Source organism: Taudactylus pleione, unplaced genomic scaffold, assembly GCF_031769625.1.
Source record: "Taudactylus pleione unplaced genomic scaffold, aTauple2 ptg000821l, whole genome shotgun sequence".
Lineage (NCBI taxonomy): Eukaryota > Metazoa > Chordata > Amphibia > Anura > Myobatrachidae > Taudactylus > Taudactylus pleione.
The window spans coordinates 80,442-98,831 of record NW_028285223.1 but is presented as its reverse complement, the minus strand read 5'-3'; the positions used below and the strand labels follow the sequence as shown (position 1 = coordinate 98,831).

General features: G+C 49.6%; 1 protein-coding gene across 3 annotated transcripts in view; it reads right to left on the bottom strand.

Moving 5' to 3' along the window:
• LOC148474673 (uncharacterized) overlaps positions 1 to 18,390 on the bottom strand; it is a 202,278-nt gene that overhangs the window by 113,282 nt on the left and 70,606 nt on the right. For 2 of the 3 annotated variants that reach the window (XM_088458272.1, XM_088458274.1), the window contains one exon: positions 13,317 to 14,541. In XM_088458272.1, coding sequence (XP_088314398.1) covers positions 14,495 to 14,541 — 47 coding nt within the window. In that variant the 3' untranslated portion in view covers positions 13,317 to 14,494. Of the gene's footprint in view, positions 1 to 13,316; positions 14,542 to 18,390 lie in introns of those variants that run through there. The other variant, XM_088458273.1, reaches the window with a different exon arrangement.

Genomic DNA, 18,390 nt, shown 5'->3' with positions numbered 1-18,390 from the left:
CTATAGCTATGAGGGAAGGATCCAGCTTCTGCCCTGTTACTGCCCTCTGTGTGTGACTATAGCTATGAGGGGAGGTTCCAGCTTCTGCCCTGTTACTGCCCCCTGTGTGTGACTATAGCTATGAGGGAAGGATCCAGCTTCTGCCCTGTTACTGCCCTCTGTATGTGACTGTAGCTATGAGGGAAGGCTCCAGCTTCTGCCCTGTTACTGCCCTCTGTGTGTGACTATAGCTATGAGGGAAGGCTCCAGCTTCTGCCCTGTTACTGCCCTCTGTGTGTGACTATAGCTATGAGGGGAGGATCCAGCTTCTGCCCTGTTACTGCCCTCTGTGTGTGACTATAGCTAAGAGGGAAGGTTCCAGCTTCTACCCTGTTACTGCCCTCTGTGTGTGTGACTATAGCTATGAGGGAAGGATCCAGCTTCTGCGCTGTTACTGCCCTCTGTGTGTGACTATAGCTATGAGGGAAGGTTCCAGCTTCTGCCCTGTTACTGCCCTCTGTGTGTGACTATAGCTATGAGGGAAGGTTCCAGCTTCTGCCCTGTTACTGCCCTCTGTGTGTGACTATAGCTATGAGGGAAGGACCCAGCTTCTGCCCTGTTACTGCCCTCTGTGTGTGACTATAGCTATGCCCTCTGTGTGTGACTAAAGCTATGAGGGGAGGATCCAGCTTCTGCCCTGTTACTGCCCTCTGTGTGTGACTAGCTATGAGGGAAGGATCCAGCTTCTGCCCAGTTACTGCCCTCTGTGTGTGACTATAGCTATGAGGGAAGGTTCCAGCTTCTGCCCTGTTAGCGCCCTCTGTGTGTGACTATAGCTATGAGGGAAGGATCCAGCTTCTGCCCTGTTACTGCCCTCTGTGTGTGACTGTAGCTATGAGGGAAGGTGCTCTGTTACTGCCCTCTGTGTGTGACTATAGCTATGAGGGAAGGTACCAGCCTGTGCCCTGTTACTGCCCTCTGTGTGTGACTATAGCTATGAGGGAAGGTTCCAGCTTCTGTCCTGTTACTGCCCTCTGTGTGTGACTAAAGCTATGAGGGAAGGATCCATCTTCTGCCCTGTTACTGCCCTCTGTGTGTGACTATAGCTATGAGGGAAGGATCCAGCTTCTGCCCTGTTACTGCCCTCTGTGTGTGACTATAGCTATGAGGGGAGGATCCAGCTTCTGCCCTGTTACTGCCCTCTGTGTGTGACTGTAGCTATGAGGGGAGGTTCCAGCTTCTGCCCTGTTACTGCCCTCTGTATGTGACTGTAGCTATGAGGGAAGGCTCCAGCTTCTGCCCTGTTACTGCCCTCTGTGTGTGACTATAGCTATGAGGGGAGGTTCCAGCTTCAGCCCTGTTACTGCCCTCTGTGTGTGACTATAGCTATGAGGGAAGGTTCCAGCTTCTGCCCTGTTACTGCCCTCTGTGTGTGACTATAGCTTTGAGGGAAGGTTCCAGCTTCTGCCCTGTTACTGCCCTCTGTGTGTGACTATAGCTATGAGGGGAGGTTCCAGCTTCTGCCCTGTTACTGCCCTCTGTGTGTGACTGTAGCTATGAGGGAAAGATCCAGCTTCTGCCCTGTTACTGCCCTCTGTGTGTGACTATAGCTATGAGGGAAGGATCCAGCTTCTGCCCTGTTACTGCCCTCTGTGTGTGACTATAGCTATGCCCTCTGTGTGTGACTATAGCTATGAGGGAAGGTTCCAGCTTCTGCACTGTTACTGCCCTCTGTGTGACTATAGCTATGAGGGAAGGATCCAGCTTCTGCCCTGTTACTGCCCTCTGTGTGTGACTGTAGCTATGAGGGAAGGCTCCAGCTTCTGCCCTGTTACTGCCCTCTGTTTGTGACTATAGCTATGAGGGGAGGTTCCAGCTTCTGCTGTTACTGCCCTCTGTGTGTGACTATAGCTAAGAGGGAAGGTTCCAGCTTCTGCCCTGTTACTGCCCTCTGTGTGTGTGACTATAGCTATGAGGGAAGGATCCAGCTTCTGCCCTGTTACTGCCCTCTGTGCGTGACTGTAGCTATGAGGGAAGGATCCAGCTTCTGCCCTGTTACTGCCCTTTGTGTGTGACTATAGCTATGAGGGAAGGATCCAGCTTCTGCCCTGTTACTGCCCTCTGTGTGTGTGACTATAGCTATGAGGGGAGGATCCAGCTTCTGCCCTGTTACTGCCCTCTGTGTGTGACTATAGCTATGAGGGAAGGATCCAGCTTCTGCCCTGTTACTGCCCTCTGTGTGTGACTATAGCTATGAGGGAAGGTTCCAGCTTCTGCCCTGTTACTGCCCTCTGTGTGTGACTGTAGCTATGAGGGAAGGTGCTCTGTTACTGCCCTCTGTGTGTGACTATAGCTATGAGGGAAGGATCCAGCTTCTGCCCTGTTACTGCCCTCTGTGTGTGACTGTAGCTATGAGGGAAGGTACCAGCCTGTGCCCTGTTACTGCCCTCTGTGTCTGACTATAGCTATGAGGGAAGGATCCAGCTTCTGCCCTGTTACTGCCCTCTGTGTGTGACTATAGCTATGAGGGAAGGATCCAGCTTCTGCCCTGTTACTGCCCTCTGTGTGTGACTATAGCTATGATGGAAGGATCCAGCTTCTACCCTGTTACTGCCCTCTGTGTGTGACTATAGCTATGAGGGAAGGTTCCAGCGTCTGCCCTGTTACTGCCCTCTGTGTGTGACTATAGCTATGAGGGGAGGATCCAGCTTCTGCCCTGTTACTGCCCTCTGTGTGTGACTATAGCTATTAGGGGAGGTTCCAGCTTCTGCGCTTACTGCCCTCTGTGTGTGACTATAGCTATGAGGGAAGGTTCCAGCGTCTGCCCTGTTACTGCCCTCTGTGTGTGACTATAGCTATGAGGGGAGGATCCAGCTTCTGCCCTGTTACTGCCCTCTGTGTGTGACTATAGCTATGAGGGGAGGATCCAGCTTCTGCCCTGTTACTGCCCTCTGTGTGTGACTATAGCTATGAGGGAAGGATCCAGCATCTGCCCTGTTACTGCCCTCTGTGTGTGACTATAGCTATGAGGGGAGGTTCCAGCTTCTGCTGTTACTACCCTCTGTGTGTGACTATAGCTATGAGGGAAGGATACAGCTTCTGCCCTGTTACTGCCCTCTGTGTGTGACTATAGCTATGCCCTCTGTGTGTGACTATAGCTATGAGGGAAGGATCCAGCTTCTGCCCAGTTACTGCCCTCTGTGTGTGACTATAGCTATGAGGGAAGGATCCAGCTTCTGCCCAGTTACTGCCCTCTGTGTGTGACTATAGCTATGAGGGAAGGATCCAGCTTCTGCCCTGTTACTGCCCTCTGTGTGTGACTATAGCTATGAGGGAAGGATACAGCTTCTGCCCTGTTACTGCCCTCTGTGTGTGACTATAGCTATGCCCTCTGTGTGTGACTATAGCTATGAGGGAAGGATCCAGCTTCTGCCCTGTTACTGCCCTCTGTGTGTGACTGTAGCTATGAGGGAAGGATCCAGCTTCTGCCCTGTTACTGCCCTCTGTGTGTGACTATAGCTATGAGGGAAGGATCCAGCTTCTGCCCTGTTACTGCCCTCTGTGTGTGACTGTAGCTATGAGGGGAGGATCCAGCTTCTGCACTGTTACTGCCCTCTGTGTGTGACTATAGCTATGAGGGAAGGTTCCAGCTTCTGCCCTGTTACTGCCCTCTGTGTGTGACTGTAGCTATGAGGGAAGGATCCAGCTTCTGCCATGTTACTGCCCTCTGTGTGTGACTATAGCTATGAGGGAAGGATCCAGCTTCTGCCCTGTTACTGCCCTCTGTGTGTGACTGTAGCTATGAGGGGAGGATCCAGCTTCTGCACTGTTACTGCCCTCTGTGTGTGACTATAGCTATGAGGGAAGGTTCCAGCTTCTGCCCTGTTACTGCCCTCTGTGTGTGACTGTAGCTATGAGGGAAGGATCCAGCTTCTGCCCTGTTACTGCCCTCTGTGTGTGACTATAGCTATGAGGGAAGGATCCAGCTTCTGCCCTGTTACTGCCCTCTGTGTGTGACTGTAGCTATGAGGGGAGGATCCAGCTTCTGCACTGTTACTGCCCTCTGTGTGTGACTATAGCTATGAGGGAAGGTTCCAGCTTCTGCCCTGTTACTGCCCTCTGTGTGTGACTATAGCTATGAGGGAAGGTTCCAGCTTCTGCCATGTTACTGCCCTCTGTGTGTGACTATAGCTATGCCCTCTGTGTGTGACTATAGCTATGATGGAAGGATCCAGCTTCTGCCCTTTTACTGCCCTCTGTGTGTGACTATAGCTATGAGGGGAGGATCCAGCTTCTGCCCTGTTACTGCCCTCTGTGTGTGACTATAGCTATGAGGGAAGGATCCAGCTTCTGCCCAGTTACTGCCCTCTGTGTGTGACTATAGCTATGAGGGAAGGATCCAGCTTCTGCCCTTTTACTGCCCTCTGTGTGTGACTATAGCTATGCCCTCTGTGTGTGACTATAGCTATGAGGGAAGGATCCAGCTTCTGCCCAGTTACTGCCCTCTGTGTGTGACTATAGCTATGAGGGGAGGTTCCAGCTTCTGCTGTTACTGCCCTCTGTGTGTGACTATAGCTATGAGGGAAGGATACAGCTTCTGCCCTGTTACTGCCCTCTGTGTGTGACTATAGCTATGCCCTCTGTGTGTGACTATAGCTATGAGGGAAGGATCCAGCTTCTGCCCAGTTACTGCCCTCTGTGTGTGACTATAGCTATGAGGGAAGGATCCAGCTTCTGCCCAGTTACTGCCCTCTGTGTGTGACTATAGCTATGAGGGAAGGATCCAGCTTCTGCCCTGTTACTGCCCTCTGTGTGTGACTGTAGCTATGAGGGAAGGTTCCAGCTTCTGCCCTGTTACTGCCCTCTGTGTGTGACTGTAGCTATGAGGGGAGGATCCAGCTTCTGCGCTATTACTGCCCTCTGTGTGTGACTATAGCTATGAGGGAAGGATCCAGCTTCTGCCCAGTTACTGCCCTCTGTGTGTGACTATAGCTATGAGGGGAGGTTCCAGCTTCTGCCCTGTTAATGCCCTCTGTGTTGGACTGTAGCTATGAGGGAAGGTTCCTGCTTCTGCCCTTTACTGCCCTCTGTGTGTGACTATAGCTATGAGGGAAGGATCCAGCTTCTGCCCTGTTACTGCCCTGTGTGTGACTATAGCTATGAGGGGAGGATCCAGCTTCTGTCCTGTTACTGCCCTCTGTGTGTGACTATAGCTATGAGGGAAGGTACCAGCTTCTGCCCTGTTACTGCCCTCTGTGTGTGACTGTAGCTATGAGGGAAGGTTCCAGCTTCTGCCCTGTTACTGCCCTCTGTGTGTGACTGTAGCTATGAGGGAAGGTACCAGCCTGTGCCCTGTTACTGCCCTCTGTGTCTGACTATAGCTATGAGGGAAGGATCCAGCTTCTGCCCTGTTACTGCCCTCTGTGTGTGACTATAGCTATGAGGGCATGTTCCAGCTTCTGCCCTGTTACTGCCCTCTGTGTGTGACTATAGCTATGAGGGAAGGTTCCAGCTTCTGCCCTGTTACTGCCCTCTGTGTGTGACTATAGCTATGAGGGAAGGACCCAGCTTCTGCCCTGTTACTGCCCTCTGTGTGTGACTATAGCTATGCCCTCTGTGTGTGACTAAAGCTATGAGGGGAGGATCCAGCTTCTGCCCTGTTACTGCCCTCTGTGTGTGACTAGCTATGAGGGAAGGATCCAGCTTCTGCCCAGTTACTGCCCTCTGTGTGTGACTATAGCTATGAGGGAAGGTTCCAGCTTCTGCCCTGTTAGCGCCCTCTGTGTGTGACTATAGCTATGAGGGAAGGATCCAGCTTCTGCCCTGTTACTGCCCTCTGTGTGTGACTGTAGCTATGAGGGAAGGTGCTCTGTTACTGCCCTCTGTGTGTGACTATAGCTATGAGGGAAGGTACCAGCCTGTGCCCTGTTACTGCCCTCTGTGTGTGACTATAGCTATGAGGGAAGGTTCCAGCTTCTGTCCTGTTACTGCCCTCTGTGTGTGACTAAAGCTATGAGGGAAGGATACAGCTTCTGCCCTGTTACTGCCCTCTGTGTGTGACTATAGCTATGAGGGAAGGATCCAGCTTCTGCCCTGTTACTGCCCTCTGTGTGTGACTATAGCTATGAGGGAAGGAGCCAGCTTCTGCCCTGTTACTGCCCTCTGTGTGTGACTATAGCTATGAGGGAAGGATCCAGCTTCTGCCCTGTTACTGCCCTGTGTGTGACTATAGCTATGCCCTCTGTGTGTGACTATAGCTATGATGGAAGGATCCAGCTTCTGCCCTTTTACTGCCCTCTGTGTGTGACTATAGCTATGCCCTCTGTGTGTGACTATAGCTATGCCCTCTGTGTGTGACTGTAGCTATGAGGGGAGGATCCAGCTTCTGCCCTGTTACTGCCCTCTGTGTGTGACTAGCTATGAGGGAAGGATCCAGCTTCTGCCCTGTTACTTCCCTCTGTGTGTGACTATAGCTATGAGAGAAGGATCCAGCTTCTGCCCTGTTACTGCCCTCTGTGTGTGACTATAGCTATGAGAGAAGGTTCCAGCTTCTGCCCTGTTAATGCCCTATGTGTTGGACTGTAGCTATGAGGGAAGGTTCCTGCTTCTGCCCTTTACTGCCCTCTGTGTGTGACTATAGCTATGAGGGAAGGATCCAGCTTCTGCCCTGTTACTTCCCTCTGTGTGTGACTATAGCTATGAGGGGAGGATCCAGCTTCTGCCCTGTTACTGCCCTCTGTGTGTGACTATAGCTATGAGGGAAGGATCCAGCTTCTGCCCTTTTACTGCCCTCTGTGTGTGACTATAGCTATGCCCTCTGTGTGTGACTAAAGCTATGAGGGGAGGATCCAGCTTCTGCCCTGTTACTGCCCTCTGTGTGTGACTAGCTATGAGGGAAGGATCCAGCTTCTGCCCAGTTACTGCCCTCTGTGTGTGACTATAGCTATGAGGGAAGGTTCCAGCTTCTGCCCTGTTACTGCCCTCTGTGTGTGACTATAGCTATGAGGGAAGGATCCAGCTTCTGCCCTGTTACTGCCCTCTGTGTGTGACTATAGCCATGAGGGAAGGTTCCAGCTTCTGCCCTGTTACTGCCCTCTGTGTGTGACTATAGCTATGAGGGAAGGATCCAGCTTCTGCCCTGTTACTGCCCTCTGTGTGTGACTGTAGCTATGAGGGAAGGTTCCAGCTTCTGCCCTGTTACTGCCCTCTGTGTGTGACTGTAGCTATGAGGGAAGGATCCAGATTCTGCCCTGTTACTGCCCTCTGTGTGTGACTATAGCTATGAGGGAAGGTTCCAGCTTCTGCCCTGTTACTGCCCTCTGTGTGTGACTATAGCTATGAGGGAAGGATCCAGCTTCTGCCCTGTTACTGCCCTCTGTGTGTGACTATAGCTATGAGGGGAGGTTCCAGCTTCTGCCCTGTTACTGCCCCCTGTGTGTGACTATAGCTATGAGGGAAGGATCCAGCTTCTGCCCTGTTACTGCCCTCTGTATGTGACTGTAGCTATGAGGGAAGGCTCCAGCTTCTGCCCTGTTACTGCCCTCTGTGTGTGACTATAGCTATGAGGGAAGGCTCCAGCTTCTGCCCTGTTACTGCCCTCTGTGTGTGACTATAGCTATGAGGGGAGGATCCAGCTTCTGCCCTGTTACTGCCCTCTGTGTGTGACTATAGCTATGAGGGGAGGTTCCAGCTTCTGCCCTGTTACTGCCCTCTGTGTGTGACTATAGCTATGAGGGAAGGATCCAGCTTCTGCCCTGTTACTGCCCTCTGTGTGTGACTATAGCTATGCCCTCTGTGTGTGACTATAGCTATGAGGGAAGGATCCAGCTTCTGCCCTGTTACTGCCCTCTGTGTGTGACTGTAGCTATGAGGGAAGGTACCAGCCTGTGCCCTGTTACTGCCCTCTGTGTGTGACTATAGCTATGAGGGAAGGCTCCAGCTTCTGCCCTGTTACTGCCCTCTGTGTGTGACTATAGCTATGAGGGAAGGTTCCAGCTTCTGCCCTGTTACTGCCCTCTGTGTGTGACTGTAGCTATGAGGGAAGGATCCAGCTTCTGCTGTTACTGCCCTCTGTGTGTGACTATAGCTATGAGGGAAGGATCCAGCTTCTGCCCTGTTACTGCCCTCTGTGTGTGACTATAGCTATGAGGGAAGGTTCCAGCGACTGCCCTGTTACTGCCCTCTGTGTGTGACTATAGCTATGCCCTCTGTGTGTGACTATAGCTATGAGGGAAGGATCCAGCTTCTGCCCTGTTACTGCCCTCTGTGTGTGACTATAGCTATGAGGGGAGGATCCAGCTGCAGCCCTGTTAATGCCCTATGTGTTGGACTGTAGCTATGAGGGAAGGTTCCTGCTTCTGCCCTGTTACTGCCCTCTGTGTGTGACTATAGCTATGAGGGAAGGATCCAGCTTCTGCCCTGTTACTGCCCTCTGTGTGTGACTGTAGCTATGAGGGGAGGATCCAGCTTCTGCCCTGTTACTGCCCTCTGTGTGTGACTATAGCTATGAGGGAAGGATCCATCTTCTGCCCTGTTACTGCCCTCTGTGTGTGACTATAGCTATGAGGGAAGGATCCAGCTTCTGCCCTGTTACTGCCCTCTGTGTGTGACTATAGCTATGAGGGAAGGTTCCAGCTTCTGCCCTGTTACTGCCCTCTGTGTGTGACTATAGCTATGAGAGAAGGTTCCAGCTTCTGCCCTGTTACTGCCCTCTGTATGTGACTGTAGCTATGAGGGAAGGATCCAGCTTCTGCCCTGTTACTGCCCTCTGTGTGTGACTATAGCTATGAGGGAAGGATCCAGCTTCTGCCCTGTTACTGCCCTCTGTGTGTGACTATAGCTATGAGAGAAGGTTCCAGCTGCAGCCCTGTTACTGCCCTCTGTGTGTGACTAAAGCTATGAGGGAAGGATCCAGCTTCTGCTGTTACTGCCCTCTGTGTGTGACTATAGCTATGAGGGAAGGATACAGCTTCTGCCCTGTTACTGCCCTCTGTGTGTGACTATAGCTATGAGGGAAGGATCCAGCTTCTGCCCTGTTACTGCCCTCTGTGTGTGACTATAGCTATGAGGGAAGGTTCCAGCTTCTGCCCTGTTACTGCCCTCTGTGTGTGACTATAGCTATGAGGGGAGGTTCCAGCTTCTGCCCTGTTACTGCCCTCTGTGTGTGACTGTAGCTATGAGGGAAGGATCCAGCTTCTGCCCTGTTACTGCCCTCTGTGTGTGACTATAGCTATGAGGGAAGGTTCCAGCTTCTGCCCTGTTACTGCCCTCTGTGTGTGACTATCGCTATGAGGGGTGGATCCAGCTTCTGCCCTGTTACTGCCCTGTGTGTGTGACTATAGCTTTGAGGGAAGGTTTCAGCTTCTGCCCTGTTACTGCCCTCTGTGTGTGACTATAGCTATGAGGGAAGGTTCCAGCTTCTGCCCTGTTACTGCCCTCTGTGTGTGACTATAGCTATGAGGGGAGGATCCAGCTTCTGCCCTGTTACTGCCCTCTGTGTGTGACTATAGCTATGAGGGAAGGTTCCAGTTCCTGCCCTGTTACTGCCCTCTGTGTGTGACTGTAGCTATGAGGGAAGGATCGAGCTTCTGCCCTGTTACTGCCCTCTGTGTGTGACTATAGCTATGAGGGAAGGTTCCAGTTTCTGCCCTGTTACTGCCCTCTGTGTGTGACTGTAGCTATGAGGGAAGGTGCTCTGTTACTGCCCTCTGTGTGTGACTATAGCTATGAGGGAAGGTACCAGCCTGTGCCCTGTTACTGCCCTCTGTGTGTGACTATCGCTATGAGGGGTGGATCCAGCTTCTGCCCTGTTACTGCCCTGTGTGTGTGACTATAGCTTTGAGGGAAGGTTCCAGCTTCTGCCCTGTTACTGCCCTGTGTGTGTGACTATAGCTATGAGGGAAGGATCCAGCTTCTGCGCTGTTACTGCCCTCTGTGTGTGACTGTAGCTATGAGGGAAGGTTCCAGCGTCTGCCCTGTTACTGCCCTCTGTGTGTGACTGTAGCTATGATGGAAGGATCCAGCTTCTGCCCTTTTACTGCCCTCTGTGTGTGACTATAGCTATGAGGGGAGGATCCAGCTTCTGCCCTGTTACTGCCCTCTGTGTGTGACTATAGCTATGAGGGAAGGTACCAGCCTGTGCCCTGTTACTGCCCTCTGTGTGTGACTATAGCTATGAGAGAAGGTTCCAGCTTCTGCCCTGTTACTGCCCTCTGTGTGTGACTATAGCTATGAGGGAAGGTTCCTGCTTCTGCCCTGTTACTGCCCTCTGTGTGTGACTATAGCTATGAGGGAAGGATCCAGCTTCTGCCATGTTACTGCCCTCTGTGTGTGACTATAGCTATGCCCTCTGTGTGTGACTATAGCTATGAGGGAAGGATCCAGCTTCTGCCCTGTTACTGCCCTCTGTGTGTGACTATAGCTATGAGGGAAGGATCCAGCTTCTGCCCTGTTACTGCCCTGTGTGTGACTATAGCTATGAGGGAAGGATCCAGCTTCTGCCCTGTTACTGCCCTCTGTGTGTGTCTATAGCTATGAGGGGTGGATCCAGCTTCTGCCCTGTTACTGCCCTTTGTGTGTGACTATAGCTATGATGGGAGGTTCCAGCTTCTGCCCTGTTACTGCCCTCTGTATGTGACTGTAGCTATGAGGGAAGGATCCAGCTTCTGCCCTGTTACTGCCCTCTGTGTGTGACTATAGCTATGAGGGAAGGTTCCAGCTTCTGCCCTGTTACTGCCCTCTGTGTGTGACTATAGCTATGAGGGAAGGTTCCAGCTTCTGCCCTGTTACTGCCCTCTGTGTGTGACTATAGCTATGAGGGAAGGATCCAGCTTCTGCCCTGTTACTGCCCTCTGTGTGTGACTATAGCTATGAGGGAAGGATCCAGCTTCTGCCATGTTACTGCCCTCTGTGTGTGACTATAGCTATGAGAAGGATCCAGCTTCTGCCCTGTTACTGCCCTCTGTGTGTGACTATAGCTATGAGGGAAGGATCCAGCTTCTGCCCTGTTACTGCCCTCTGTGTGTGACTATAGCTATGCCCTCTGTGTGTGACTATAGCTATGAGGGAAGGATCCAGCTTCTGCCCTGTTACTGCCCTCTGTGTGTGACTATAGCTATGCCCTCTGTGTGTGACTATAGCTATGAGGGAAGGATCCAGCTTCTGCCCTGTTACTGCCCTCTGTGTGTGACTATAGCTATGAGGGAAGGATCCAGCTTCTGCCCTGTTACTGCCCTCTGTGTGTGACTATAGCTATGCCCTCTGTGTGTGACTATAGCTATGAGGGAAGGATCCAGCTTCTGCCCTGTTACTGCCCTCTGTGTGTGACTATAGCTATGCCCTCTGTGTGTGACTATAGCTATGAGGGAAGGATCCAGCTTCTGCCCTGTTACTGCCCTCTGTGTGTGACTATAGCTATGAGGGAAGGATCCAGCTTCTGCCATGTTACTGCCCTCTGTGTGTGACTATAGCTATGAGGGAAGGTTCCAGCTTCTGCCCTGTTACTGCCCTCTGTGTGTGACTATAGCTATGAGGGAAGGATCCAGCTTCTGCCCTGTTACTGCCCTCTGTGTGTGACTATAGCTATGAGGGGTGGATCCAGCTTCTGCCCTGTTACTGCCCTCTGTGTGTGACTATAGCTATGAGGGAAGGATCCAGCTTCTGCCCTGTTACTGCCCTCTGTGTGTGACTATAGCTATGAGGGGTGGATCCAGCTTCTGCCCTGTTACTGCCCTCTGTGTGTGACTATAGCTATGAGGGGAGTATCCAGCTTCTGTCCTGTTACTGCCCTCTGTGTGTGACTATAGATATGAGGGAAGGATCCAGCTTCTGCCCTGTTACTGCCCTCTGTGTGTGTCTATAGCTATGAGGGGTGGATCCAGCTTCTGCCCTGTTACTGCCCTCTGTGTGTGACTATAGCTATGATGGGAGGTTCCAGCTTCTGCCCTGTTACTACCCTCTGTGTGTGACTATAGCTATGAGGGAAGGTTCCAGCTTCTGCCCTGTTACTGCCCTCTGTGTGTGACTATAGCTATGAGGGAAGGATCCAGCTTCTGCCCGGTTACTGCCCTCTGTATGTGACTATAGCTATGAGGGAAGGATCCAGCTTCTGCCCTGTTACTGCCCTCTGTGTGTGTCTATAGCTATGAGGGGTGGATCCAGCTTCTGCCCTGTTACTGCCCTCTGTGTGTGACTATAGCTATGATGGGAGGTTCCAGCTTCTGCCCTGTTACTGCCCTCTGTGTGTGACTATAGCTATGAGGGGAGTATCCAGCTTCTGTCCTGTTACTGCCCTCTGTGTGTGACTATAGATATGAGGGAAGGATCCAGCTTCTGCCCTGTTACTGCCCTCTGTGTGTGACTAGAGCTATGAGGGGTGGATCCAGCTTCTGCCCTGTTACTGCCCTCTGTGTGTGACTATAGCTATGATGGGAGGTTCCAGCTTCTGCCCTGTTACTACCCTCTGTGTGTGACTATAGCTATGAGGGAAGGTTCCAGCTTCTGCCCTGTTACTGCCCTCTGTGTGTGACTATAGCTATGAGGGAAGGATCCAGCTTCTGCCCGGTTACTGCCCTCTGTATGTGACTATAGCTATGAGGGAAGGATCCAGCTTCTGCCCTGTTACTGCCCTCTGTGTGTGTCTATAGCTATGAGGGGTGGATCCAGCTTCTGCCCTGTTACTGCCCTCTGTGTGTGACTATAGCTATGATGGGAGGTTCCAGCTTCTGCCCTGTTACTGCCCTCTGTGTGTGACTATAGCTATGAGGGAAGGTTCCAGCTTCTGCCCTGTTACTACCCTCTGTGTGTGACTATAGCTATGAGGGGAGTATCCAGCTTCTGCCCTGTTACTGCCCTCTGTGTGTGACTATAGCTATGATGGGAGGTTCCAGGTTCTGCCATGTTACTGCCCTCTGTGTGTGACTATAGCTATGAGGGAAGGATCCAGCTTCTGCCCTGTTACTGCCCTCTGTGTGTGACTATAGCTATGAGGGAAGGATCCAGCTTCTGCCCTGTTACTACCCTCTGTGTGTGACTATAGCTATGAGGGGAGTATCCAGCTTCTGCCCTGTTACTGCCCTCTGTGTGTGACTATAGCTATGCCCTGTCTGGTCGGTTGAGTCCAGGGTGACCTGGATTCTCTCTCGCTCAATGATTGACAGGACTGGATTTTTGTTTAGATAAAGGATTTTCAATCACTTTTGTTTCACATTGGAACCACAAATTCTTTCCATGTGAAATGTACTTGCTCATATAACCCCTGTATTACTAACTTCCTGGCTTATGTCTCAAAGTAGACTCTAAAACATTAAACACATACATATTGTAAGGTTATAGATAATTTTAATTGTTTGAAGAGTGATCATGAAAAACATTGGCTCATTAAATCCCTCATTGCCAACGTAGATTACAAATAAAACTTCTTAGAAATAACGAGAAGATCACATAAAACATTCTTACACTGACGCAATTAAAATGTTATGGAATATTCCCATCATCCTCCCAAAATCAGTCTAATCTGTAGCCTGAGTGGAAGGAAGGAAACATTTAGTTTCAGTTACGCCCTCTAGTGGTGACCCTCATCTGTGGCAGGAGATAACTTTACCTTGAAGTTACCCTCTTTTCCTTATGTTATTAACACATACTGGAATTACTACAGTTGTTGGTATGATTCACTGCTGAGGAGCCGGCAGCCTCAGAGTCCACTAACCAACCAATAATCCCATAAACACAAAAAAATACTATAGAAAGAGGGGTGTGATGCAGGGTCTATCACTAAGGGGAGGGAGCATAACTTGTGGATACTGTGATATGTCCAGTTCTTCATTCCCACCACACAGTAAAAAAAAAATGTCCACAAACTTATTCAAGCATTAAAAAAAAAGTTTTCATAATTTTATAAAAAAAGGACAATAGCACCATATTCATCAGGAGCTAAATGTTGTATCACTAGATATTTATCTTTATTTGATGGTCGATGTATCAGTAGAGCCTTTGGAAATCTTTCTGATGGACTAAGTATCTGTGGAGTTTGTGTAATCTGTTTGATGTACCATGTATGAGTATAGCTTGAGGAAATCTGGCTGAAGGACCTTGTATCAATGAAGTTTGTGGGAATCTGTCCGATAGTCCGTAAATCACTGGAACTTGTGGAATAAGTCTGACAGACCATGTATCAATGGAGCTTATGGTAATCTGCCCGATAGTCCTTGTATCACTGTAGTTTATGGAAGAAGTTTGATGTTGAAGTATCAGTGAAGGCTGTGGGAATCTGGCAGATATATCATTTATCAAAAGAGCTTGTAGAATCTGGCTGATGGACCATTTATAAAGTGGAGCGTGTGGAATCTGTATGATGGACCATATAAAATCGTGCTAATGAACCTTCTTTCTCCACGTCCAGTTGCCAAAATAACTGATTTATATATCTTTCATTCACATACATTACATCCAGAAAGACTTGAGCATAAGGAGCATTGTAGGACATCCTGAAGATAATTTTGTACCTGGAGATCTCATGTCACTGCCTCGGGGCATCCTGGCTGATGTGTGCCAGCTTCTGCCAGTCTGAGAGACAAGACAAGAAGGAGTCAGGAACATACTGCTGAATTTGAAAAGAGGTGATGAACAGATATGAATCACGGGAGACAAAGATATATACGGTTAGTATGAGGGCAGAACGGACAGTACAGGGACAGAGAGGGGCAGACAGAGAATGCTATTAGAGAAGACAACAGTCATTGTTCAGGTGGTCAAAGAGTCACAAGAGAGAAGAATGGATAATGAATATACAGAGATACAGTCAGGTGCATAAATATTGGGACAGTGACAGAATTTTCATATTTTGGCCTCTATTCACCACCACAATGGCTGTGAAATGAAACAAACAAGATGTGTTTTACCTGCAGACTTTCAGATTTAATTTGAGGGTAATTACATCCAAATCAGGTGAACGGTGTAGGAATTACAACGGTTTCTATATGTGCCTCCCACTTTTTAAGGGGCCAAAAGTAATGGGACTATCAACTCAAAAGCTATTTCATGGACAGGTGTGAGCTATTCCCTCATTATTTCATTATCAATTAAGCAGGTAAAAGGTCTGGAGTTGATTCTAGGTGTGACATTTGCATTTGGAATCAGTTGCTGTCGACTCTCAATATGAGATCTAAAGAGCTGTCACTATCAGTGAAGCAAGCCACCATTAGGCTGAAAAATCAAAACAAACCCATCAGAGAGATAGTTGATTTGGCCACACCTAATGTTTTTGCTGTTTGGAACATTCTTAAAAAGAAAGAACGCACCGGAGAGCTCAGCAACACCAAAAGCGCCGGAAGACCACGGAAAACAACTGTGGTGGATGACAGAAGAATTATTTCCCTGGTGAAGAATTAGCTGTAGTATATTTAGCTGTAGTGCTTCTAGCTATAGAAAGTTTAGCTGTAGTGCGCCTAGCTGTAGAGCATTAGCTGTAGTGTACCTAGCTGTAGAACGTTTTGCTGTAGTGCATTAGCTGTAGTGCTCCTAGCTATAGAAAGTTTAGCTGTAGTGCACCTAACTGTGGTGCTCCTAGCTGTAGAAAGTTTAGCTGTAGAGCATTAGTTGTAGTCCACCTAGCTGTAGTGCACCTAGCTGTAGAAAGTTTAGCTGTAGTACGTCTAGCTGAAATGCTCACAGCTGTAGTGCTTCTAGCTATAGAAAGTTTAGCTGTAGTGCATTAGCTGTAGTGCTCCTAGCTGTAGTGCACCCTGCTGTAGTGCGCCTAGCTGTAGAAAGTTTAGCTGTAGTCCTCCTAGCTGTAGTGCTTCTAGCTATAGAAAGTTTAGCTGTAGTGCTCCTAGCTGTAGTGCGCCTCGCTGTAGTGCGTTTAGCTGTAGTGCATTAGCTGTAGTGCGCCTAGCTGTAGTGCTCCTAGCTGTAGTACATTAGCTGTAGTACGTTTGGCTGTAGTGCATTAGCTGTAGTGCGCCTAGCTGTAGTACATTTGGCTGTAGTGCGCCTAGCTGTAGTTCTCCTAGCTGTAGTACATTAGCTGTAGTACTTTGGCTGTAGTGCACCTAGCTGTAGTGCGCCTAGCTGTATTGCGCCTAGCTGTAGTGCATTAGCTGTAGCTGCTAAACTTTCTATAGCTAGAAGCACTACAGCTAGGAGCATTTCAGCTAGACGTACTACAGCTAGGTGCACTACAGCCAAATGTACTACAGCTAGGCGCACTACAGCTAGGTGCACTACAGCTTGGGGCACTACAGCTAATGCACTACAGCAAAACTTTCTACAGCTAGGAGCACTACAGCTTGGAGCACTACAGCTAGGCGCACCACAGCTAAATGTACTATAGCTAGAAGCATTTCAGCGAGGCGCACTACAGATAAACTTTCTACAGCTTGAAGCACTACAGCTAGGCGTACTACAGCATTAGCTTTAGTTCTCCTAGCTGTAGTGCGCCCAGCTGTAGTGCTCCTAGCTGTAGTGCGCCTAGCTGTAGTTCTCCTAGCTGTAGTACATTTAGTTGTATTGCGTCTAGCTGTAGTGCGTTTAGCTGTATCGCGTCTCGCTGTAGGTGGTCCTAGCTGTAGTGCATTAGCTGTAGTGCGCCTAGCTGTAGTGCTCCCAGCTGTAGTGCGCCTAGCTGTAGTGCATTAGCTGTAGTTCTCCTAGCTGTAGTACGTTTGGCAGTAGTTCTCCTAGCTGTAGTGCATTAGCTTTAGTTCTCCTAGCTGTAGTGCGCCCAGCTGTAGTGCTCCTAGCTGTAGTGCGCCTAGCTGTAGTTCTCCTAGCTGTAGTACATTTAGTTGTATTGCGTCTAGCTGTAGTGCGTTTAGCTGTATCGCGTCTCGCTGTAGGTGGTCCTAGCTGTAGTGCATTAGCTGTAGTGCGCCTAGCTGTAGTGCTCCCAGCTGTAGTGCGCCTAGCTGTAGTGCATTAGCTGTAGTTCTCCTAGCTGTAGTACGTTTGGCAGTAGTTCTCCTAGCTGTAGTGCATTAGCTGTAGTTCTCCTAGCTGTAGTACATTAGCTGTAGTACATTTGGCTGTAGTGCGCCTAGCTGTAGTTCTCCTAGCTGTAGTGCATTAGCTGTAGTTCTCCTAGCTGTAGTTCTCCTAGCTGTAGTGCATTAGCTGTAGTGCTCCTAGCTGTAGTACATTAGCTGTAGTACGTTTGGCTGTAGTGCATTAGCTGTAGTTCTAGCTGTAGTACATTAGCTGTAGTACATTTGGCTGTAGTGCGCCTAGCTGTAGTTCTCCTAGCTGTAGTACATTAGCTGTAGTACGTTTGGCTTTAGTGCGCCTAGCTGTAGTGCTCCTAGCTGTAGTGCATTAGCTGTAGTTCTCCTAGCTGTAGTGCGTCTAGCTGTAGTGCGCCTAGCTGTAGTGCATTAGCTGTAGTACGTTAGGCTGTAGTGCATTAGCTGTAGTTCTCCTAGCTGTAGTTCTCCTAGCTGTAGTTCTCCTAGCTGTAGTGCTCCTAGCTGTAGTGCTCCTAGCTGTAGTGCTCCTAGCTGTAGTGCTCCTAGCTGTAGTTCTCCTAGCTGTAGTGCGCCTAGCTGTAGTGCATTGGCTGTAGTTCTCCTAGCTGTAGTGCTCCCAGCTGTAGTGCGCCTAGCTGTAGTGCATTAGCTGTAGTTCTCCTAGCTGTAGTACGTTTGGCAGTAGTTCTCCTAGCTGTAGTACATTAGCTGTAGTACGTTTGGCTGTAGTGCATTAGCTGTATTGCGCCTAGCTGTAGAACATTTGGCTGTAGTGCGCCTAGCTGTAGTTCTCCTAGCTGTAGTACGTTTGGCTGTAGTGCGCCTAGCTGTAGTTCTCCTAGCTGTAGTTCTCCTAGCTGTAGTGCATTAGCTGTAGTACTCCTAGCTGTAGTGCATTAGCTGTAGTTCGCCTAGCTGTAGTTCGCCTAGCTGTAGTGCGCCTAGCTGTAGTTCTCCTAGCTGTAGTGCTCCTAGCTGTAGTGCATTAGCTGTAGTTCTCCTACCTGTAGTGCATTAGCTGTAGTTCTCCTAGCTGTAGTGCATTAGCTGTAGTACGTTTGGCTGTAGTGCATTAGCTGTAGTGCGCCTAGCTGTAGTATGTTTAGCTGTAGTGCGCCTAGCTGTAGTGCATTAGCTGTAGCTGCTAAACTTTCTGTAGCTAGAAGCACTACAGCTAGGAGCATTTCAGCTAGACGTACTACAGCTAGGTGCACTACAGCTTGGGGCACTACAGTTAATGCACTACAGCAAAACTTTCTACAGCTAGGAGCACTACAGCTTGGAGCACTACAGCTAGGCGCCCTATAGCTAAATGTACTATAGCTAGAAGCATTTCAGCTAGGCGCACTACAGATAAACTTTCTACACCTTGAAGCACTACAGCTAGGCGTACTACAGCATTAGCTGTAGTTCTCCTAGCTGTAGTGCGTCTAGCTGTAGTACAATAGCTGTA